General features: G+C 46.2%; 1 protein-coding gene across 2 annotated transcripts; it reads left to right on the top strand.

The window, feature by feature from the left end:
* Positions 1–1581: 1581 nt before the first annotated feature.
* LOC149331948 (uncharacterized) lies at positions 1582–15162 on the top strand. 2 transcript variants are annotated; one of them, XM_089556953.1, is made up of 5 exons: positions 1582–2040; positions 4794–4868; positions 6339–6533; positions 10219–11044; positions 13788–15162. In XM_089556953.1, the coding sequence occupies exons 1-5, from the start codon at positions 1711–1713 to the stop codon at positions 13934–13936; spliced, it is 1575 nt and encodes a 524-aa protein (XP_089413079.1). In that variant the 5' UTR covers positions 1582–1710; the 3' UTR covers positions 13937–15162. The 2 variants fall into 2 exon arrangements, with proteins under 2 accessions (XP_089413079.1, XP_089413080.1); XM_089556954.1 differs by lacking the exon at positions 6339–6533 and having other exon boundaries at positions 1585–2040.
* Positions 15163–19166: the final 4004 nt, after the last annotated feature.

The following is a 19166-nucleotide window of genomic DNA, read 5'->3' as shown; positions in this document are numbered from 1 at the left end:
TGGGTGATGTCCACACACACACACACACACACACACACACACACACACACACACACACACACACACACACACACACACACACACACACACACACGCACACACACACACACACACACACTGGCTGGCACTCGCATCGCGGTGAGTAGGCGCACGTAAAAATCGTGTCTTCAACACTCACACCGACACACACACACACACACACACACACACACACACACTGGCTGGCACTCGCATCGCGGTGAGTAGGCGCACGTAAAAATCGTGTCTTCAACACTCACACCGACACATGTCATTAACACATATACTGGAGTTAGGGCTCCATGAAAACACAAATTTAAACCATGTTAACTGTGTAAACTGTGTAGGTAGTGCACAGGCGGTCACAGACAGGTATCCAGGCCTGTTTCACACAAAAACTCGAGCACGGCCTTTGCCACACACCACCAATCAGAACGTTTCGCCCTGGCGCTTAGAAGAGATTCTTCAGAGAGAGGGCGAGAGTCCTGCAGAAATAAGGCTAACAAAATTAGCCGCAATCGGCTGTCAAAATACCATAGGTCCCGGGCCATGGGGGTAGCCCCGGTAATGAAGCCGTTCACCTCGCAGCCCCCGCCACTAACAACCGGGGGAGGGGCAGACTTCAGCAGGGAACCTAGAAAAAAGGTGAGCTACCCTCCTCCCTTCGCTTCGACGAAAATTCCGCCGCAGCCAACTTCAGTTCTTCGCCGATTCCGGACAACCCAGGCTATCTCCGGTGCTAAATTACTCAGAAAAAAAAAAGTAGACCCGCCTAAACTACCCTCTAAGCAAAAGAATCCTTTAAAACCCGGGCAGATATATTCGGAAAATGGCATTCTTTGAATAGCTTCTTAGCGATGGTGGTTTTATCACGGGCAATATTCTTAAAGAGATAGTAGCCACGATAACCGCATATTTCGTAATACACATACAAGTTGCTTAGCGTAAAAAGTGCATTAATTTCGCGTCTGTGCTGTTAGCCAGCACTAAATGTGGTCATGCATCACATGCAGTTGAAACCGAAACCGAAACAACACGAAAAATAAATTTGATTATATATTCTAAATGTTTAGTGGTTGTAGGAAAATATCACGTGGTAACCCATGTATAATAGAGCCTTATGCATTATTGAAAAGGAGAAAACACACACCTAAAAGTAGGTTTCTATACTCCTTCAAAAAACACAACAAATAAACGACAAATTATCATTGATTCGTAGCTTGTTATTGAGAAGCTCGAATCAATTATGAAACTGTTAATTCATGAAAAAGCGGCAACGAATGCCTGCCGATTTTTCCTTACGCGCTTGACGGTCTTGTCTGGATTGCAAATAACTACTCTACTTGTGATCAATTTTATTCATATCTCTCAACATTCCCATGTGGGTGCTTTGTTAAGGTACTGAGTAGCATTGAGTAGTTTTATATCAGCGCGCAGTAATTTTCATGCGCTGATCCCGTACGACGGTAGCGGCGTCAAATAGACCAAAGCAATCTTTCATCCCGTTGGCAGCGCCATCTTCTAATGTGCAGAGATTGCATCAGGAAAACCTCCGCAACGGCGTTCCTTAGGTGTTCGGGACCACCGCTGTGTTTGATCGTTAAATGGCGGCCTGTGTGTTGTTTTCGCGTTAGCTTTGTTTTCTGCCCCGCTCGTTCTCGTACATAAAGAAAACAAGGAGCACGCAACGCGATGGAGGCTTCGACGGCGTTGACGTGTTACATCAGGGGCTGTCCTAACGAGTTCGGCGTGGTCGACCCCAAGCACCTGCTGTACGTGTGCACGTCGGACGACATTCAGTGCAAGACATGGCTCACGGCGATACCAAAGACCTCCCTGAGAGACGTCGACGACAAGCTGTGCCTGTGTTCTCTGCACTTCGAGAACGGCGTCAATGTTGGCGGCGATTCCCTGCCAACCATATTCCCGCCCGTCCCAGGAACGTCGGAAACGATCACGGACGAGCCGCTGCCGCCTGCCCCCATCGTGCCGCCGATCAAGATCAAAGAAGAACCCGTTGACGTAAGTGCGCTTGCAGTGTAGCATTTGCGAGTTTCTACCCCTTTGTTTATATCCGTATGAGATTGGAAAGCGGACGTCTGATATAAACAAGCTGTGAACACTCCGTTATAACATTCGTAACCAAGAAGATGGGAGGAAGGGAAGAAAGTTGTTAGAAAGTGCTTCCAAGCGTCAAGCCCCTTTACAGTGCATGCATTTTTGGTTTGGTGAAGAACTGAAGCAGTTTCTTAATGCATAAATGCATTGTGGAGCTTGCACGCGAGATTTTAGCCCATTTTTGCGTTCGTACTTCGCGGCATAACTGCGACAAGAATCCGAGTTCACCCAAGTGAACTCGGGTACGACCACCAGTCGGTGAAGACCACCGATGTCATTAAAAGGAGGCGATGGCTAGAGTTCTAACCTGGCGTCGCTAAAATCGCGCTCAGTATCGTCGGTGCGAAAGAGTGACTGTCACTTGTCTCCCCTAACGACAACGAACCTCACCTGGTTGAGCGAAACCACGCAGCAGCAAAATGTTGGTGCATATTGCAGTGCTATGTACTGGTACCTCAAGAGGGAACTCATGCAGCAGTTATATTGTTCCGTCTACGTCGAGCACTACGCATTCTAAAAAAAAAAAAAGAAGAACTTCTCTCGGAGTTATGTCCAGAGATAACAGAAATTGCCATTTCAGCTCTGTGACAACGGACCCAACCGAACCAAACCTACCACTTCAGCAGGGGTTATGAAAACAAAACCAAAGCCATTGTACATTATTTGATGCTATGCACTATTGCCGGTCTGATCGAAAGACGCGGGTTCGATTCCAAGCGCGGCAGTCGAATTTTGATGGAGGCGGAATTCTAGAAGTCTGTGCACTGTGTGAGCAGTCAGTGGGAACGCATTTCTGTCACAACTACACACAGCATTTTGCACGCATACCTGTAGTTCCTCTGTTTTTTTCATGTTGGGATACCATAGTGAGGAAAAGGTTTGGAGGCTGCTGCGGATCGGACGACAACAGTCAGTGGTTTGTAAAGGACGAAAGCTATGATGTAAAGTGCTGTGTTCGTGTGCACATTAGGTGTCGCTGCTGAAAACATGGAACCCAGAATTTTGTACCTCAAAATTTCTCTTATGTGTCATTGAAAGCGGTCCTGTAAAAATTTTTTAGTGGTTCTGCATCGCTGATATCTATATTGATAATTTTCGCCTGACCTCACGAGTGGCATGATGGTAAACCCCGCATAGCTTCGGCAGTGCCGGCCAGAACAAGTTTCGATGAGCGGATTATAGAAACGTACACCTTTTAGCAGTGCTCTGGGTTCGCCATCGTGGCGGCTCCTGTGATGACGGTGCGATCCGCGTGTATATATTACGTGGTGCAGTACAGGATGCAACTGAACTTACCTGCGGTCCAACTGCTGTAAAGTTCGGCCGGCATTTCTTGACTGTTCTTTTTACTATCCCATTTACTACTCCAGTTCAGTGTTTCAATTTTACTTTCTCCATTTACTATTGTTGTCTCTTCAGCTGAACGTAATTCTTTTCACACTTGTGGGCTTGCCCCAGAAAACTAGCCTCAGGCTAGTTTCATTTGCTGACGAGCCCGATCCTGCTCAATGCCATGCCGGTTCCCAAAGCCGGATTGAGGTGTTTGATTCGGACCCAGGAGCTACCACTGCTACATTGTTACACAGGAAGCATTCAGCTACAAACCAATAAGCTGCCAGACTGGTTGCTTGTGCTTAATTTGAGCGTTACACAACAGTGTTTGTCTGAAGAATTTTTGTTTTGTGTTCTGCTGCCGAACTTAGGTTTTCAGGTGGAGAGAGACAAAATGTTTATGCATTGCTCGTAGCGTCTTTGGAGTCTTCATGGGTGAAGTCCGAAGTCCAGGACTCCTACGGTGGCTGTGGCAGCTTGTGTTCGTTCAACCAGTGAAAGTCCGGGTTTCCAGCTGGACAGCGCTGCCTCCCACTGCTCCGACTTGGCATTGTGTATGACTGGGGCTGCAGGGTTGTGTTGGCATCCACAACATGCATGCGGGCCTGTATGTAATGGGGTGTATCTTATTTAGAATAAATAAGCGTGGATATGTGTTTGTTTGTAGCTGTCTCCAAATTACAGTCTCCTCTTTGGTCTGTAGGTTTTGGGGAGCTGTAAGGTCCTCCTTAGTCCCCTAAGGTGCTCCAGTATGTCGTCGTACGTCTGGGTAACTGCCCCGAGTCCCACTGCGTCAGCCGTCGCTCGGTTATTATGTCCTGGAGCGATGACGTCCATTGTGTGGTTCCTGGCCAGACCGACATATCCCTGTGCCCACATGATAGAATGTTTTTCTTTGTCTGGGCCACCTTGGCTTAGAATGTAGAGAGCATGGAATTCTGGCTTTTCAGGTTGTGTTTGGATGAAATACAAAAAACACCCGTGCAGCGAGGAACGTTCCACATGGTGGATGGTAATTCAGGCTCCTCCAATGCAGTGTCTCACGTTGCCAAGTCACAGCTCTGGGAGGTTAAACCTCACAGACCATGCCGAAAGTGCCTGTGTATTGGAGTTGTGCACAGTATTGGAGAGCTCTTCCTGTGTTGTGGCAATCATTGCTCAAGCATAATGATATCATTCTTACTAGCATTGTTATTTCGAGCGGAAATGTGAACACCAGAGCCGTTTTGGTACCCGTCAGATTTGTGTCCTGCCATGCAAAAGTAAAACTGAATTAAGGCCTAAAATGCCATTTCAATGTGTCTTCCATCCTTTCTGTTTTTCAGGACTATGAGCAAGCAGGGCAGCCATCATCCGAGATCGAAAGCAGTGAAAATATTGACAGCCTGGCTTCGTGGGAGGTAAGGTCATGGCAGGCTGCATATAGGTGTACAATCTCTAGTGCTGGTGTCATATGGCACTTGGCACAGCTTTTGCACTAAAGGTGTTAAAGAACGGTTTAAAGGCTTGAGAAAAGAAACAGATGAATGGGTTTAAAGGCTTAATAAGGAATAAGCGGCACTGGGCCCACAATCAAAACAGGGGGTTGAATTTTGGCTCGGCTTGCTGGTGCTGAGTCTTTGGTAATTAGGGAAATGGTTAGGTGGTTATAGTATTCACTTTTTTTTTTGCCACTGTGTATTGTTACTTTTTGAAATGCAACCACCTCTTTGTTAAAGTTAGGTAACACTGACTAGATTTACTGTGGTATTTTGAGGGGTTCTGGCTGCTCTGGAGTCGTAGTAAACTTCAAAATCACAGCATGTGCAAAAAAAGGGGGCACCAGTTGTCCCCATTATATTTTGTTTAATTTGGTTGCAACAAAGTCAGCTGACATGTGCTCATCTTTTGAAGGACCTAGAAGAGAGGCATTCATAACAGAAAAAGAACCAACTGCTTCGTGCTCGTCATGGCAATTACTCGTATTTTGCTAAAGTCCCACAGTGATGCAGCTTGTAATATATGTCATGAGATATGAAGTTTTTTTAAACGTCCAACATATTTTGATCTGTATGGAAATCAGATATTCTGGTCCAGCTTTTCTTGTAGCACACTTGCTTAAACAGAATACCTACATTCTATGCTGGTTGGAACAAACACACCAAAAGTTCTTTTTGACAAGATTTTAGTGTTTTTTTTATCCTAATGGATATTTCAACTGGCTTCAGCGTTTTAAGATAATCGAGTTTTATAGCGGGTGCAAATGCTTGGTGTAAGAACTTTTTCAAAACCTCATGTTTGATGCATTGTTCATACCCTCCGACTGTTTTGACTGAACCTTGTGTATGTATGGACACGACCTCAGTTCTCCCCATAATTGCCTCCAACTTTATTTTAAAATATTCTCTATGAAAAAAAGTTCACTGCTTATAGTAGGTGAGCCATAATCACTAGTACAAGCTTGTAATCTGGCCAAAGGGACTGAAGCTACTGCAGCTGCCGGCAAATTTTTTGTACTTCATATGTTTCGCACCTCAAATGTTTGGACTTATTCCTAACTTTATTATGACCTGCCAGCTTTCCATTGGGATTAATGCATGTTTCTGACCAATTTTTTGGAAGGAGCCTACTGTAAAAACCGAAATATAGGTCGTACTGGAATATCATGCGCGTGATTGGCAGCGTATGCAATGCCGGCTTAGACGGGGCAACTGTTAAGCATTATGAACTGAAGCACTGCGTTTGCCCTCTCACCCTGCTGTCCGTATAAATACGCGCTGCTCAATAAAGCTGGGTCTTTTTTGCCCCCTGGCATTCGGCGTGTCTTGACATCGATACATGCTGTCAGAAGTGGCCGACGTTGACACCCACTTCTTGGGACATCTGCACAGACCAAAGAAACAAGCGACGGGATGGATTTGGTACGACCACTGGAGGCGCTTCGCCTCAAAGAAGACATCGCAAAGAATTGGCGGTTGTTCAAGCAGAAGTTCAAGCTGTTCCTGACGGTCCCTGCCAAAAAGCCACGACCAGCGGCAAGGAAAACTGCACTACTCTGGACCACCGCTGGTAAAAAAGCCATTAAGGTAATTAACGCTTTCACTTCCTTCGAAGGCGAAAGCAGCAAGGACTACGCCACGGTAGTCAAGAAGTTTGAAGTATACCGCGAGGCGCAAAGCAATGAAGTATACGAGCGCTACTTGTTCAGGAGGCGTGTGCGGGAACCAGGTGAACCAGTCGAGCACTTTTTGCGGGATTTGAAGACCCAAGCGCGGCTCTGTAACTTTGAAGGGTTACTGGAAGGGTCAGGGACCAAATTGTTTTTGGCACAAATGATGAAAAAATACGCGAAAAGTTATTAAGAGATGACAAACTGACCCTTCAGAAGGCAGAACAGATCTTCAGGGCCACCAAAGCAACAGCAGCATATCAAGAAATGTGGGAACGAGGCCACAAGCAAGTGGACTAATTTCAGAAGATGCGCTCTGCCCCTCCTCGAGAGCAAAAGTCCTACAACTGCCAAAGGTGCACACGGACACACGCACCGCGAAGCTATCCTGCCTTTGGGCGTACGTGTCACAGCTTTGAGGGAAGAAACCTTTTTGCCATCTGTTGTAAAGCAAGGCAGCAAATTAGCAAGCTCACAGGTGCCGAGAAGGAATTCAGTGTACCGGATGTGGCTATATGCAGCAAGGTCAGGGAGCGCGACTGGCTTGTTCAAGCAAACTTTGGCAACTGGTTGGTGAGCCTGAAAGTTGACAGCGGTTCACAAGCCAGTATTCTACCCCTCAGTGTCTTCAACATAATGCATCCAAAGCCACCACTGAAGCCAAGCTGCACTACTTTGTGGTCCTTCGGCTGAAGCAGAATTGAACATTTTGGCACAATTGCTTTGGAAGTGAAGCTAAACAGTCGCAAAGCCGTCCTGAAATTTTTCATCGTGTGGAAAGGGCAAGCAATACTAGGACTTGAAGTGTGTGAACGCCTCCAGCTTCTTTCCTGGCAAGTGCACAGTGTCTCACAGGAAGCCGCAGAAAGAATAGTGGATGAATTACGTCATCTATTCAGCAGTACAGGCTGCGTTCAGCGTTGTTACCATATGGTTCTCCGCGATGACGCCGTGCCGGTTGTACAGCCTGCGCGAAGGGTGCCACTATCTCTTCAAGAGCCACTGCGTGAGGAGCTGCAGCGCTTTGAACAGGGCGGAATTATTGCCAAGGTGGCGGAGCCCACAGACTGGGTAAGCCCTCTTGTAATAGCATGTAAAAAGGATGGAATGCTCCGGGTGTGCATGGACCCGAGGAAGATTAATGAATGTATCAAAAGGGAGCACTACCAGATGCCGCTGTGAGAAGACGTAGGAACTGAACTGGCCGGAGCAACGGTTTTCACGTGTCTAGGTGCAACATCTGGCTTCTACCAGATACCATTAAATGAGGAAACCTCAAAAGTATGCACGTTTGCAACACCTTTTGGGCGGTACCGTTTCCTGAGGCTGCCCTTCGGAATTTATTCAGTGCCAGGAGTTTTTCAAAAGATTCTAAATGAAATCTTCGAGGGTCTGCCTGGTGTAAGGGTATAAATCGACTACATATTAGTCTTGGGCACATCAACGCATGAGCACAACGAATGACTGAGATCAGCGCTAGAAGCGGCAAAACGAGCTGGTCTGACTTTCAACGTGACGAAATCGAAAATTGCTGTGAAACAGATAGAATTCCCTGGCGACGTAATCAGCAGTGAGGGTGTAAGGCCGAGTCCCTCCCTGATACAATGCATGATGCAGATTCTTGAACTGAAGGACAGGCAGTCGGTGCAAAGAATGATTGGTGTAGCAAACTGCTTTGCCAAATTTTTGCTGTCGCTAGTGCACAGGACAGCTCTACTGCGAAGCTTACTAAAGCAAGGCACAATGTTTGAACAGACGGCGAACCACGCCAAAGAGTGGAACCAGCTATGAGCAACCACTGCTATTGCTTTTCGACCTTACGAAGGAAACTAAACTATTGTGTGAGGCATCACAGAACAGCTTAGGCACTGCTTTGCTACAGTGTCAAGATAGCAAGTGGAAGCCAGCCGCGTATGCATCTAAAGCACTTGCGGAAACAGCAGCGATACTAGCAAATAGAAAAAGAAGCAAGGGCGACTGTGCATGGATGTGAATGATTCAGTCATTTCACATATGGACGGAAGGTTATTGTGGAAACCGATCACAGACCTTTAGATTGCGATATTCCATAAAGCAGTCAGTGACATGCCACCAAGGCTGCAGCGCTTCTTTCTGCGACTGCTTCGTTATGACATCAGAATTGTTTTTGTTCCACGAAAGCGCCTCTTCCTGGCCGACATGCTATCCGGGGCTTCAGTCGACTGTGATAAGGCAGGCATCGACAGCGAAGATGCAGAAGTACATGCCGGGAATGCGGTTTCGTCTCACATGAGCCGTAGAACTTAACGCGACTGGTATCCGCAACAAGCAGAGATAAATACCTGAGCAGTGTACTCGGTAGTCTAGGCAGACGGAAACAGGTCGAAGGCCTGCTGAAGCCATTTAGTGCCGAGCTGTCGCAAGTCCAGGGTATTTTGTTAGAGGGATGCAAGGCTGTTATTCCCACCAGTATGAAGTGCGAATACTGGGAAAAAATTCACCAAGGCCACTGGGGTACAGTTTGAACCTCGATAATTCTAATTTTCGGATAATTCGAACTACACTACTTGATCCGGCCAAGCTCCATAGAGATCTGTGAATAAAAAAGCTTGTTAATTCGAAAGCGAGTCGGTTCCACTATGGATAATTCGAACTACACGCCCAAGTTAGAGTACCAAGTTGTAGTACATTGTTACAGGCTCCCCATTGTGTCTTTCGCCTTTTATTGCATGCGTGGGACTTCTGTCAACAACAGTGGTCATTGTCAGGCTGCATCGTTTAATATTACTAGAGGTGGCATCGCTCTCTTTGAATTAGTAAAATTCCTTCTCGTTGCCATCATGGAGCCAGTCCTTTGTGTGAAAAGGATGACGGAGTGACAGTTTCATCATGTGCCAGTTGGCTGGGGGCACCAGTTCCTTTTGCTGACCGTATGTGGCTCCAACGTACAATCACAGCCGATTCAAACCATCGAAGGGTTGCGTTTCTTCTTTGAGATTTTCTCTGCTCGTTTACTTATCCCGGACTACTTGAGTAAATATGGCTGTTTTGCTACAATTTGAAACCTTGCATTTTCTGTTCAGTTATAGGAATTGAACTTCAGTTGAAATTAAGCATGGACCAGCCAAACCTTGCATTTATTTTGCTTCATGCTATAATTCATTCTGTCAGTCCTTCTTGTAACGCACTTTAACTGTACTCACAAAACGAGAAACCTTGATGCAAATCATGTATAGACGAAGTCGCAGTAAACCACTTATTGTTCTAATGGTTTCATAGTGAAAACATTCATTTTCACCATAGCTTCCTTTTAGGAGAAAATGAAATTGTAGATTTTGCCTCTTCAATTTTCAAGAAGTTAACATTCTACACGTGTAACTTTTTAAAGCGTTTGTTGTATTCGCACAACAGACAGATTTATTTTTGTGTTTGGCACCTGATAGCCTCAGTTGCTTATGCACAACTCAACGTAACACACGGACGTTAATGTGATTCGTGGAAAAATGTTTTGGGGCTTCTTTATATTATGAAATGCTCCAGTGGTCCCCTTATGCTTTCATCCTTATGAAAGCATAAGGTCCCCTTATGCTTTCATCCTTATCCCCTTATGCTTTCATGCGCAGAACGACGAGTCGAGCATGGAAGTCGACCAGGCCACGAGCACACTTTCCGGTTCCCGTGGAGCAGCACTCATCCCGCCCCACAAGATCAAGAAGGAGGTCGACGACTCGAACGAAGCTGGGACCAGCTCCTCAACCCAGGGGAGCACATCCGTTGTCGAAGCAGGCGGGCACTTCCTGGAGTTTGTCACCTCCTATGTCGTTAAGAACGAGCCCCTCGATGACAGTGCCGAAGTTGCGGCCCCGCCTCCCGGCTCTGGATGCGGTGTCGTCGAAGCAGGGGACAGGTCGTCCGCGTTTGAGGTGCGGGAGGAGTTTGGCGAAATTTTGGTGGAGAGCATCAAGACCGAAGCGGAGAGCGACGTCTCGCTTCCGTCGACATCAACAGTGCACCCCCCAGTGTCGTTTCCGTCAACGTCAGGAGTGACCATCAAGACGGAACCGCCTGATGAGGTTGTTACAAATGGGTTTGGTGGTCCGTCCACTTCGCACGACCAAGGCTGCCAAGCAGATGGCGACTCGTCGTCCGCTCTGCTTCTGCCTCCCGGCTTCATCAGCGAGCCTCCTGGCCAGCCTTCGTCGGTGGCTTCAGGCCCGGCTGCATTTGTGGCGGGGAATGTGGGAGCCCTGACGGGTGACGCGGGTTTCGTTATATCGGAAGTGTACTCGGTCGCCGGGGGACAGCAGGAGAGTGCCACTGAAGACGTGGTCCATTGCTCGAGGTGCATCAATGGCGAGGGAAAGCAGATGCACGACAAGTCGACCTGCACGAACCTGCCTACGCGCACCGTCTGGACGCAGACCGTGGAGCCGGACAGGCGAACTGTCTGTATGTACACACGTTCTCTTTTTACTTCTTTGCCGGTTTAGTTTTCTAGCGCTGCTAGCTAGGCTGGAGCAAGTTTCAAGCATAGCGATAAATCGGGGGTTCTCGCACTGCATTCCTTGGTCTGCTTTTTGACTTTCCTGAGCGCCTAAATCCATGTGTGCCTGAACTTCCACTTTTCCTTTACATACTCAATTTTGGACTGACCATACCGTAATTCTATTGTACTGTAACTGATCAATTTTTTGGACTCCAGTAATTCGGACTTGGTATTATGTATTTCGGACTTCATTGAGGGAGAGTCACGCAGATCATAGGAACATTATTGACAGCTGATATTTCGTACTCTGTGGAGTCCAAACTTTTGATTTTTCTAACCAAAATAGACGGCAGCAATACTGTGGAGATAGTTTTTCGGCCTAATATAGATGCAAGCGGCCATCACTGTCGCAACTAACCGGTTCTTCGCCGCCGTGACAGGAGCCATCTTCAATTTAAACAGTCACTCGGATCGACTGGCTTGGATAGGCTTGGGTATTTCTCCATTGTTACCACTTGACATGGTGACATGCTCGATGTCACTATCGAGGTGCCCTACAAAGAAGAGGGCGCTGTTGTGTTGAAAACAGAACATAGTGTAGAACTATATCGATGCTGGAAAAGGCAGATCAGGAAAGAATTTTCCTATGATAACTCAAGAGGCAGTGCCCTACTTTTTGAAGCTAGGTCAGGGTGTCTTAGAACGCGCAGCTACAAAAAGAAATTTAACGAAGAAGATGACACATGTGCAGTGTGTGGTAGATCTGTGGAAACAATTGAACACCTCATAATCAAATGTGACGGTATCCATCTGGATGTCGATGCAGGCGCAGTCACTCTTCCTGAGGCCCTAGGGTTTAAAGATAACAATGGTCATGTAAATAAATCTGCAGTGGAAGTCAGCAAAAAGCGATTGGCGGATTGGTGGCTGAAAAGCACAGATGTGGCATAGGGTTAGAATTGTAGGAAACCGTAGGCAAAGATGGTGGCCATTCTTAATGAGAATTGCCAACACAGTAAACAAAAAAAAATAAATAAAGAAGAAAAGCTGAGCATGGTGGCAATTGCCACCACCCCGTTTCAAAGGGGGCGCTCCTATCCATCCATCCATCCACCCATCCAGACCACCTGCGCTACCTGCCACGGCTTAGCCACTGCTGCCTGTGGTGTGGAGTAGATATATAAAAATTGTCAGAAGAAACTAGGACACCTGGGCTGAGCTAAATGAAAGTTGTACGGGAATAAGAACATGACGGAAAGGAAAAAACATTCATCGTGTGCTACTGGCCTTAGCATCATTAATTAGCGGTGAAATTCACTCACCTTCTGCGCTTCTGCCGAGTGATAACAATGCATGTTGTCCTGGCATTGGGGACATATGTAACTTCTACCACTCTGTGCTGGAGCACTTTCTGCTGACCTGGCTCTCTGCTTGCCACCCTTTTCTGCATTGCTGTGATTGTCAGTCAGCGCACACATTAGTAGTTATTACAGCAGTAGCTGCTAATAAAGTACTGGCATTGTTTTCTGCACAAGAAAGTGAGGGTGGTTAGGGGAGTGCCAGGCATAGGAAAAGAAATAGCAAGTGTGATACAGTAGGCCGTGAGCTCTGCAGTGTAGAGTGGCGAGGGTGAGGGTGAGGGTAAGCTCTGCACTGTAGAGGCACAGCGGAGAGGGCGAGGCTAATAGTAGCTGCGGTGCAGCATGGAGGTTGGGGATTTGCAGCTACAGCACAGCCTGGTAGGAGAGGAGGCGGTACTGGTGCACAGTGCAAACGGGCACGATGTACCAGCTATTACTGAGTTTTTACATGACACAGCATAGTGCAGATGTTTTGACTATTTTTATTTGCAGACTGCAAGGAGTTTAACTAGCAAAACAAAAGGCATTGGGTTTAAGCGTGACGAGTTCAGTTTCACACCGAATAGCATGCCAGCAAAGATTTGGTCATTTTAATGCAGCTATTAAAGCACGTGACCAGTCAAGCAGCGTTCGCGTCCTCTGATGACCTCAGCAGTGGCTCCACAAAACACGGCAGCTCTGGGGCGGGGTAAAGTTGTCGCTCTTTAACGAAACTAAGGTGTAGTAAATTAAAAAATGCGGATCTCATAAAAATTTGCACCATGCTTACAAAACTGTAACACAAAATTCAGCGACAGCTGGAGGTGGCATGTCTGTGTAGTAGAGTCGTGTCTACTTTGATTTCCCATCGAATCTGAGAGAGAGAGCACTACACAGCCAGTTTGCTTTTAAGTATTGACATCAGCTGCTTTGTGTCGTACGATGTAGGTAACGACCAAACCTCACTCGCCAACACCAGCCACACCTGGCTTCCGCGTATCTTAGCCCTCTTCCTAACCCACATACTGAGCCAGTCAGAACATACTCTCTGCACCTGGTTTCCACACATGTGTCCCCACTCCACATACGATGTTTTTGGTAGAAACTGCCTAGAATACAGAGAAGGCTCGAGCACAACCTGCTCTCCCATACACCTACATCACTACTGTGCTGGCACAAGCCTTCGCACACTTTGCCACGAAAGGCAGTTGCGTGCAGGCTACCTCGTGTGCGTGATAGAAGACAGCTCAACCGAGATCGCACAGTTTGAACTACTATTAGCTCTTGTTGTAAAATAGTGGCTAACAGCTGCTGACGGAAGTACTGACGTCGGCTGACGACTCACTTTGCACTCGTGTTTACACAGGGACGCAAGTTGCACAGCTCGGGGACCTGAGGATGCTGACACACCGAGCTACGCAAACAGACCCGTGGCTCGAGCGTTCCCCACGGCTGCCCAAGGTGACACGCAGGAAAAGGAGATACGAAGACGACGACTCCAGTGACAAGCTTTGAGGCCCTGCACGGATACTTGCTGAGCACATTGTTTTTCGCGATGAAATATGTTTCTGCAGCCATCATATTCATTTGTATTCGATCGTACGCCATACATTTCTGTTGTGTCTATCACGAAGGAAACTAAAACGGATGTTCAAACTAGACGTGGAATCTTTATGTTTGCAATTGTGGAATCTGCTTGACAGGGTGTGATGTCAGCACTTGTAGTCCCCAAATTTAGCTCGTGTTGTTATTAGTAATGGATATTATGAAGGCTTGTGCAGTGCTATCTTAGTGGAGTCGCCGTTCTTCACCGTGATTGCTGTTAAAGGCCATAAAGAGTACGAAAAGCATCCAACGCTGTGCAGGGGTCAAGTTCAAGTGATAATTAAAAACCCTTACAGTGCTTGTGTGCTGCAGTATTTACTGCTTTTATCATTCATAAACTTTGGTCAGAGTGGTGCCATTTCATCATTTCGGGCATGAATGAGAAGAACACATGTGTTGACAAAACTGCAATGCAGTTTTATGCCTTCGTCAATTGCGTGATCTCACGCATATTGTGAATCCTCCGAGGATTCCACATGGTTGAGTGCTAATTGAATATGGTTATGGTCATCCTTGAGTCGCATACAAGTCTGTTCAGTTGTAGTGACCACAAGTGAGTGGTGAAGTTTTTCAGATCACCAGTTGTCATTTGCTGTGTCTCAAAACAAGAGCTGCGAGGTTATTTGTAGAGCCATGTCTACATGAAGATCGCTCTATTGTCCTTGCCTACCTGCCTTGCACCCTCTGTTTACTGTCTGGGCTTGCAGGCTACCAAAGAGTCACCTCCAGCAGGGCCTGTTTGGCAAACTACGACAGTTATGTTTTATGCTTGTTCCTCGTGTAGGATCTGCAGGTTGCTTTATACAGAGATGGTCCTCGTGGAAATTGATTCACACACAAGAAATACTTGTATGCTGTACTGAAGCTCAACTCCATGCAAGCGTTCCTACAGTGTTCAAGTATTGCACGAGAGCTTTTTTATTTTTCCTTCTTTTTTGCTTCAGAATCATTATCTGCTGCATACTTTTGCTGAACGTGCTTTGAAATCCCACCTTTCTTTAAGATGAGAAAGCAGTGAGTTTTCTTCTGAGTGGAGAGAACTTCTTGAGTTTGTGCGCATGTAATTTTACCATATCCTGATTGTGAAAGTGTCATACACAGATGAGTGTGTCTGTCTAGTAAAAGTTTACTTCCTACGTGCATTGTTCTTCCTTATCTGCCTTCATGGTGGCCACTAATTGAATTGTGTTGCTCAAATCAATGTGCCGCAAATAGTAAATCATATACTGAAGCTCAAGAAACAGTCTCTATAAAGGTGTTGTAATGATGAGCAAGGTAAATTACTGTGCAGTTAATATGTGGCTGACACTTAAAAGAAGGAGTTCAAAAAAGGCAGAAAGGTAAGAATTTGTGTCTGTCTTCATTTTTTCACCTCATCCTGTTTGTGCTGGTTGATGTAAAGAAATCAAGCTGGGTGTCCCACCATGGTGGACTAGTTTACAGAGGATCAGTAAACAATTGCTTCTTGAAAGGGCAGTACAGGTAAAACAAATCTTTGTGGGTGGATGATTGTGATGCATTTTTTATGGTGCAAGCGCAGCTTTAGCCAAAGAGCGCCATAGCACAGGATGTTTATTGTGTGCGCAATAAACAAAATGTTTATTGCATGTTGTTCGTTATGCATCTCTGAACAACTGGGCAAAATTTGAGCTCATTTAGTGTTGCGAGTAATTTGTAATTGAATTTCTAAAAGTTTTCCTAAGCCATATGTCGGTCAGGCAACACTGCTACGTTTGCAATCCATGATGGCCTAAGTGGACACTCACATGCTTGCTCACGACTAACGACTGAACTGTGCACTGCAAGTAGTGGGCATAGTTTCCAAATTCATGCTAGATAAAATCTGCTTCTCTACGTCTGGCGATGGCCCTTTGTCCCCATATCACAGGAAGGGGCTTGTTCGGTGTTAGGACTAGGGTTGTAGAGGGGTGAAGAAGAGAAGTTGAGATGATGCGGGGTCCTACAATGCTTTCTCTGCTATAGTGCTGAAGAGCCTACACCCCATGACGGCGACAAAGGACTGTGTTCATCCCTTTTCTGTCTAGCTTCTGCTCCATGGCCAAAAAACGCTGTCGACTTCACCACAATGTACCACGGCTGGACTCGAGGCGTGCACTCTGCTCCGCACCGGCTGTGTTCGCGCGTACGCAGTTTTGCAGTAGAGACGGGACTATTGGGTCATGACGTCACTCAGGCTGCTTCAGTATGGCCGTCGCTGCCAGGGGGAGGGGCTTAGAACCAATAACTTCTAATTGCAATTTCTAGCTCGATTGCACACATAGAGCCCTACATCTTTTTTAAGTACACATATTGTCATGGCTAATAGCTGCAGCGTTCGATTTGTTTGTAGACTATGTCATGACTCCTTTAACATTGAGCATCCCCTTTTGACATAGGATTGTGTACTCCTTAAGGACAATTCGTTTTCTTCTAATGTAAACAAGACTGTCAACGCTGTAATGGTTTAAGTGCTTTAAAGAAAGGCTGGGAACGTTGTGTGAGATGTTCCAGTGACAACGAAGTTTGGGTGTGCATAAGTGGCTTTAAGCCTCAAAGGTTCATTTTGAATTCAGTTTGGACAGCTCTGTAATAGTAGAAAATGCCCAGAAATACCCTGCTGCAGTGCTTCTGTCAAACATTCTTGCTTTATGATTTTTTTCTTTTATGTGTAGTTCATTCTGGTTAAAAAAAACAATTTTCCTATTATCATGTAAGTGTGCACGTCGAAACTAGTGGGTTTCACTTCTGGCACATTTTGTAGCGAAAGCTACATTGGCCACGAACTTGTAATTTCGCTGTGGCGGTGCTTTGACACAGAGACAAACCTTGAGACGTTGCCTAGCAACCGCCACAGCTGGAGGACGCTGCGCGCTCGCCGCACCATCTGGCATGACGTCACTCCGTGTGCCTCGCCGCGGAGTCGCCGCTGCCGTTTGGTATGACGTCACACCGCCTGCCTCGTTGTTGCGCTCACCTCCGCTTTTGCTACGTATATCCTGGCTTAGCCGAGCTAAGCCACTGCCAATTTTTTCTAACTGATCTTTGTGCTGGCCTCATTCATAATTTTGTGTCTTCAGTCTCACGCAAAATATCAATGAGAACTGCTGCTTGTGAGGTGCATCTTGGCACAAGTGGAAGCCTGAAGCCCTGTCCAATCTACTATGTGTTTGATGAAGCTGGATACATGCGGGCGTGTTAAGGGATAATTTATCAAATTTTACAGGCTTTCATTTTGGTGTGAAACAAATATGCAAGTCCTATTTTCATTACAGTATTCCAACGCAGTGTTTCTCGACACAATACCCTGTGTGACTAGCACAGACAACTTGGACATTACATGAAATGTGCAGAGTTGATTGACCTATTACCTAACGGGACGTTGAGGACGAAGAGAAGTTTACTTGTGTCGATAAGATGCCGTGTTCTAATCACGAAGAGACCGCTCTGACCGAAGCGGAGCTTTTGTAAATTGGAAAAGACCAAGAAACAGCATGCAGATGTTGCCACCACTGACCAATTTTGCATGTGGACTGCGTACATCGAAACCGTTTTTTGGGCACGCATCCCAGAGGCTGTGCTACACTGCTATTCACTTGGTAACAGTGGAAACCGTTTTTTTTTTGGTATGCACGTCGCGAGTTTAGGTCGACTGACGGGAAGATTTTTTACTCCAGTTTTTTCGGCAATAAATGCATCTTTTGACTGGACAAACGTAAACATAGGCAAAGAGAGCCAAGGAATCAATTTTTACTGAAAACGATGATCGAATGAAGTTATACTCAGTACCCTTTAAGTGCAGTGAAAACTTAGCCTTTTCTCGTTCCTGCCCTGCAAGCGGCTACACCGATAGAATTTGTTTGTTTTTTTAAATCACTTTCATACGGTAGAATCTGTGTGTGCAAACGTGCAGAATGCATGTATGGTGGCATGCAGACTGAAGACGTCTTCACGCTTTGTTATGATGTCAAGATCAAGAGGATATCCCTTTGGTTTTGATATGCGTTGTACTAGTTCTGTGTATTATTAGGACCGGTGAGACTTTTTAAAGAGGCAAAATAACCGCTGGTCCTTAAGGGTAATGGAGTGGATTCCAAGAGAAGGCAAGCGTAGCACAGGGCAGCAGAAAGTTAGGTGGGCGGATGAGATTAAGAAGTTTGTGGGGATACGGTGGCCACAACTGAGAAAGGACAGGGTTAATTGAAGAACATGCGAGAGGCCTTTGCCCTGCAGTGGGCGTAGTCAGGCTGATGATGATGAAGACTTTTTTGAAGGAGACCCTCGACATGTTTTTGAAAAAGGGTGCAGTATGCATTGCATGCTGAAGGGTACTGCTTCATGAGTCTGTTCAGTGAGAATTTTTTAATGCATTTAGTAGAAGTGGATCTATTGTGAAACAAAATTTACGCCTGCTCCCTGTTTGTTTGCACATTCTCTTTTACTCTTGTGATCTCTAGCGCACACATTGCTAGGCACCTTCCAACCAGCCTCACCCAAAACATCATTGATCTAATCATGTCATTTGTTATTTTCCATTATCTTGCAAGTCAGCCAATTCTAGTCATGGCACATATGCCATGACTATGCTCTGCACATACATGACTACACATACATACATCATCATCATCATCAGCCTGACTACGCCCACTGCAGGGCAAAGGCCTCTCCCATGTCTCTCCAATTAACCCTGTCCTTCGCCAGCTGCGGCCACCATATTCCCGCAAATTTCTTAATCTCATCCGCCCACCTAATTTTCTGCTGCCCCCTGCTACGCTTGCTTCGCTTGGAATCCACTCCATTACCCTTAAGGACCAGCGGTTATCTTGCCTTCGCATTACATGCCCTGCCTAAGCCCACTTCTTCCTCTTGATTTCAACTAGGATATCATTAACGTGCGTTTGTTCTCTCACCCACTCCGCCCGCTTCTGATCTCTTAACGTTACACCTATAATTTTTCTTTCCATAGCTCGCTGCGTTGTCTTTAACTTAAGCTGAACCCACTCCGTTAGCCTCCACGTTTCTGCCCCATAGGCGAGTACCGGTAAGATAAAGCTGTTGTATACTTTTCTCTTGAGGGATATTGGTAAACTGCCATTCATGATCTGAGATAACCTGCCATATGCGCTCCACCCCATTCTTATTC

Source organism: Amblyomma mixtum, chromosome 8 (genome assembly GCF_055824585.1).
Source record: "Amblyomma mixtum isolate Tamu chromosome 8, ASM5582458v1, whole genome shotgun sequence".
Classification (NCBI taxonomy): domain Eukaryota; kingdom Metazoa; phylum Arthropoda; class Arachnida; order Ixodida; family Ixodidae; genus Amblyomma; species Amblyomma mixtum.
The sequence above is the reverse complement of the archived record's forward strand: the minus strand, read 5'-3'. Positions and strand labels throughout refer to the sequence as shown.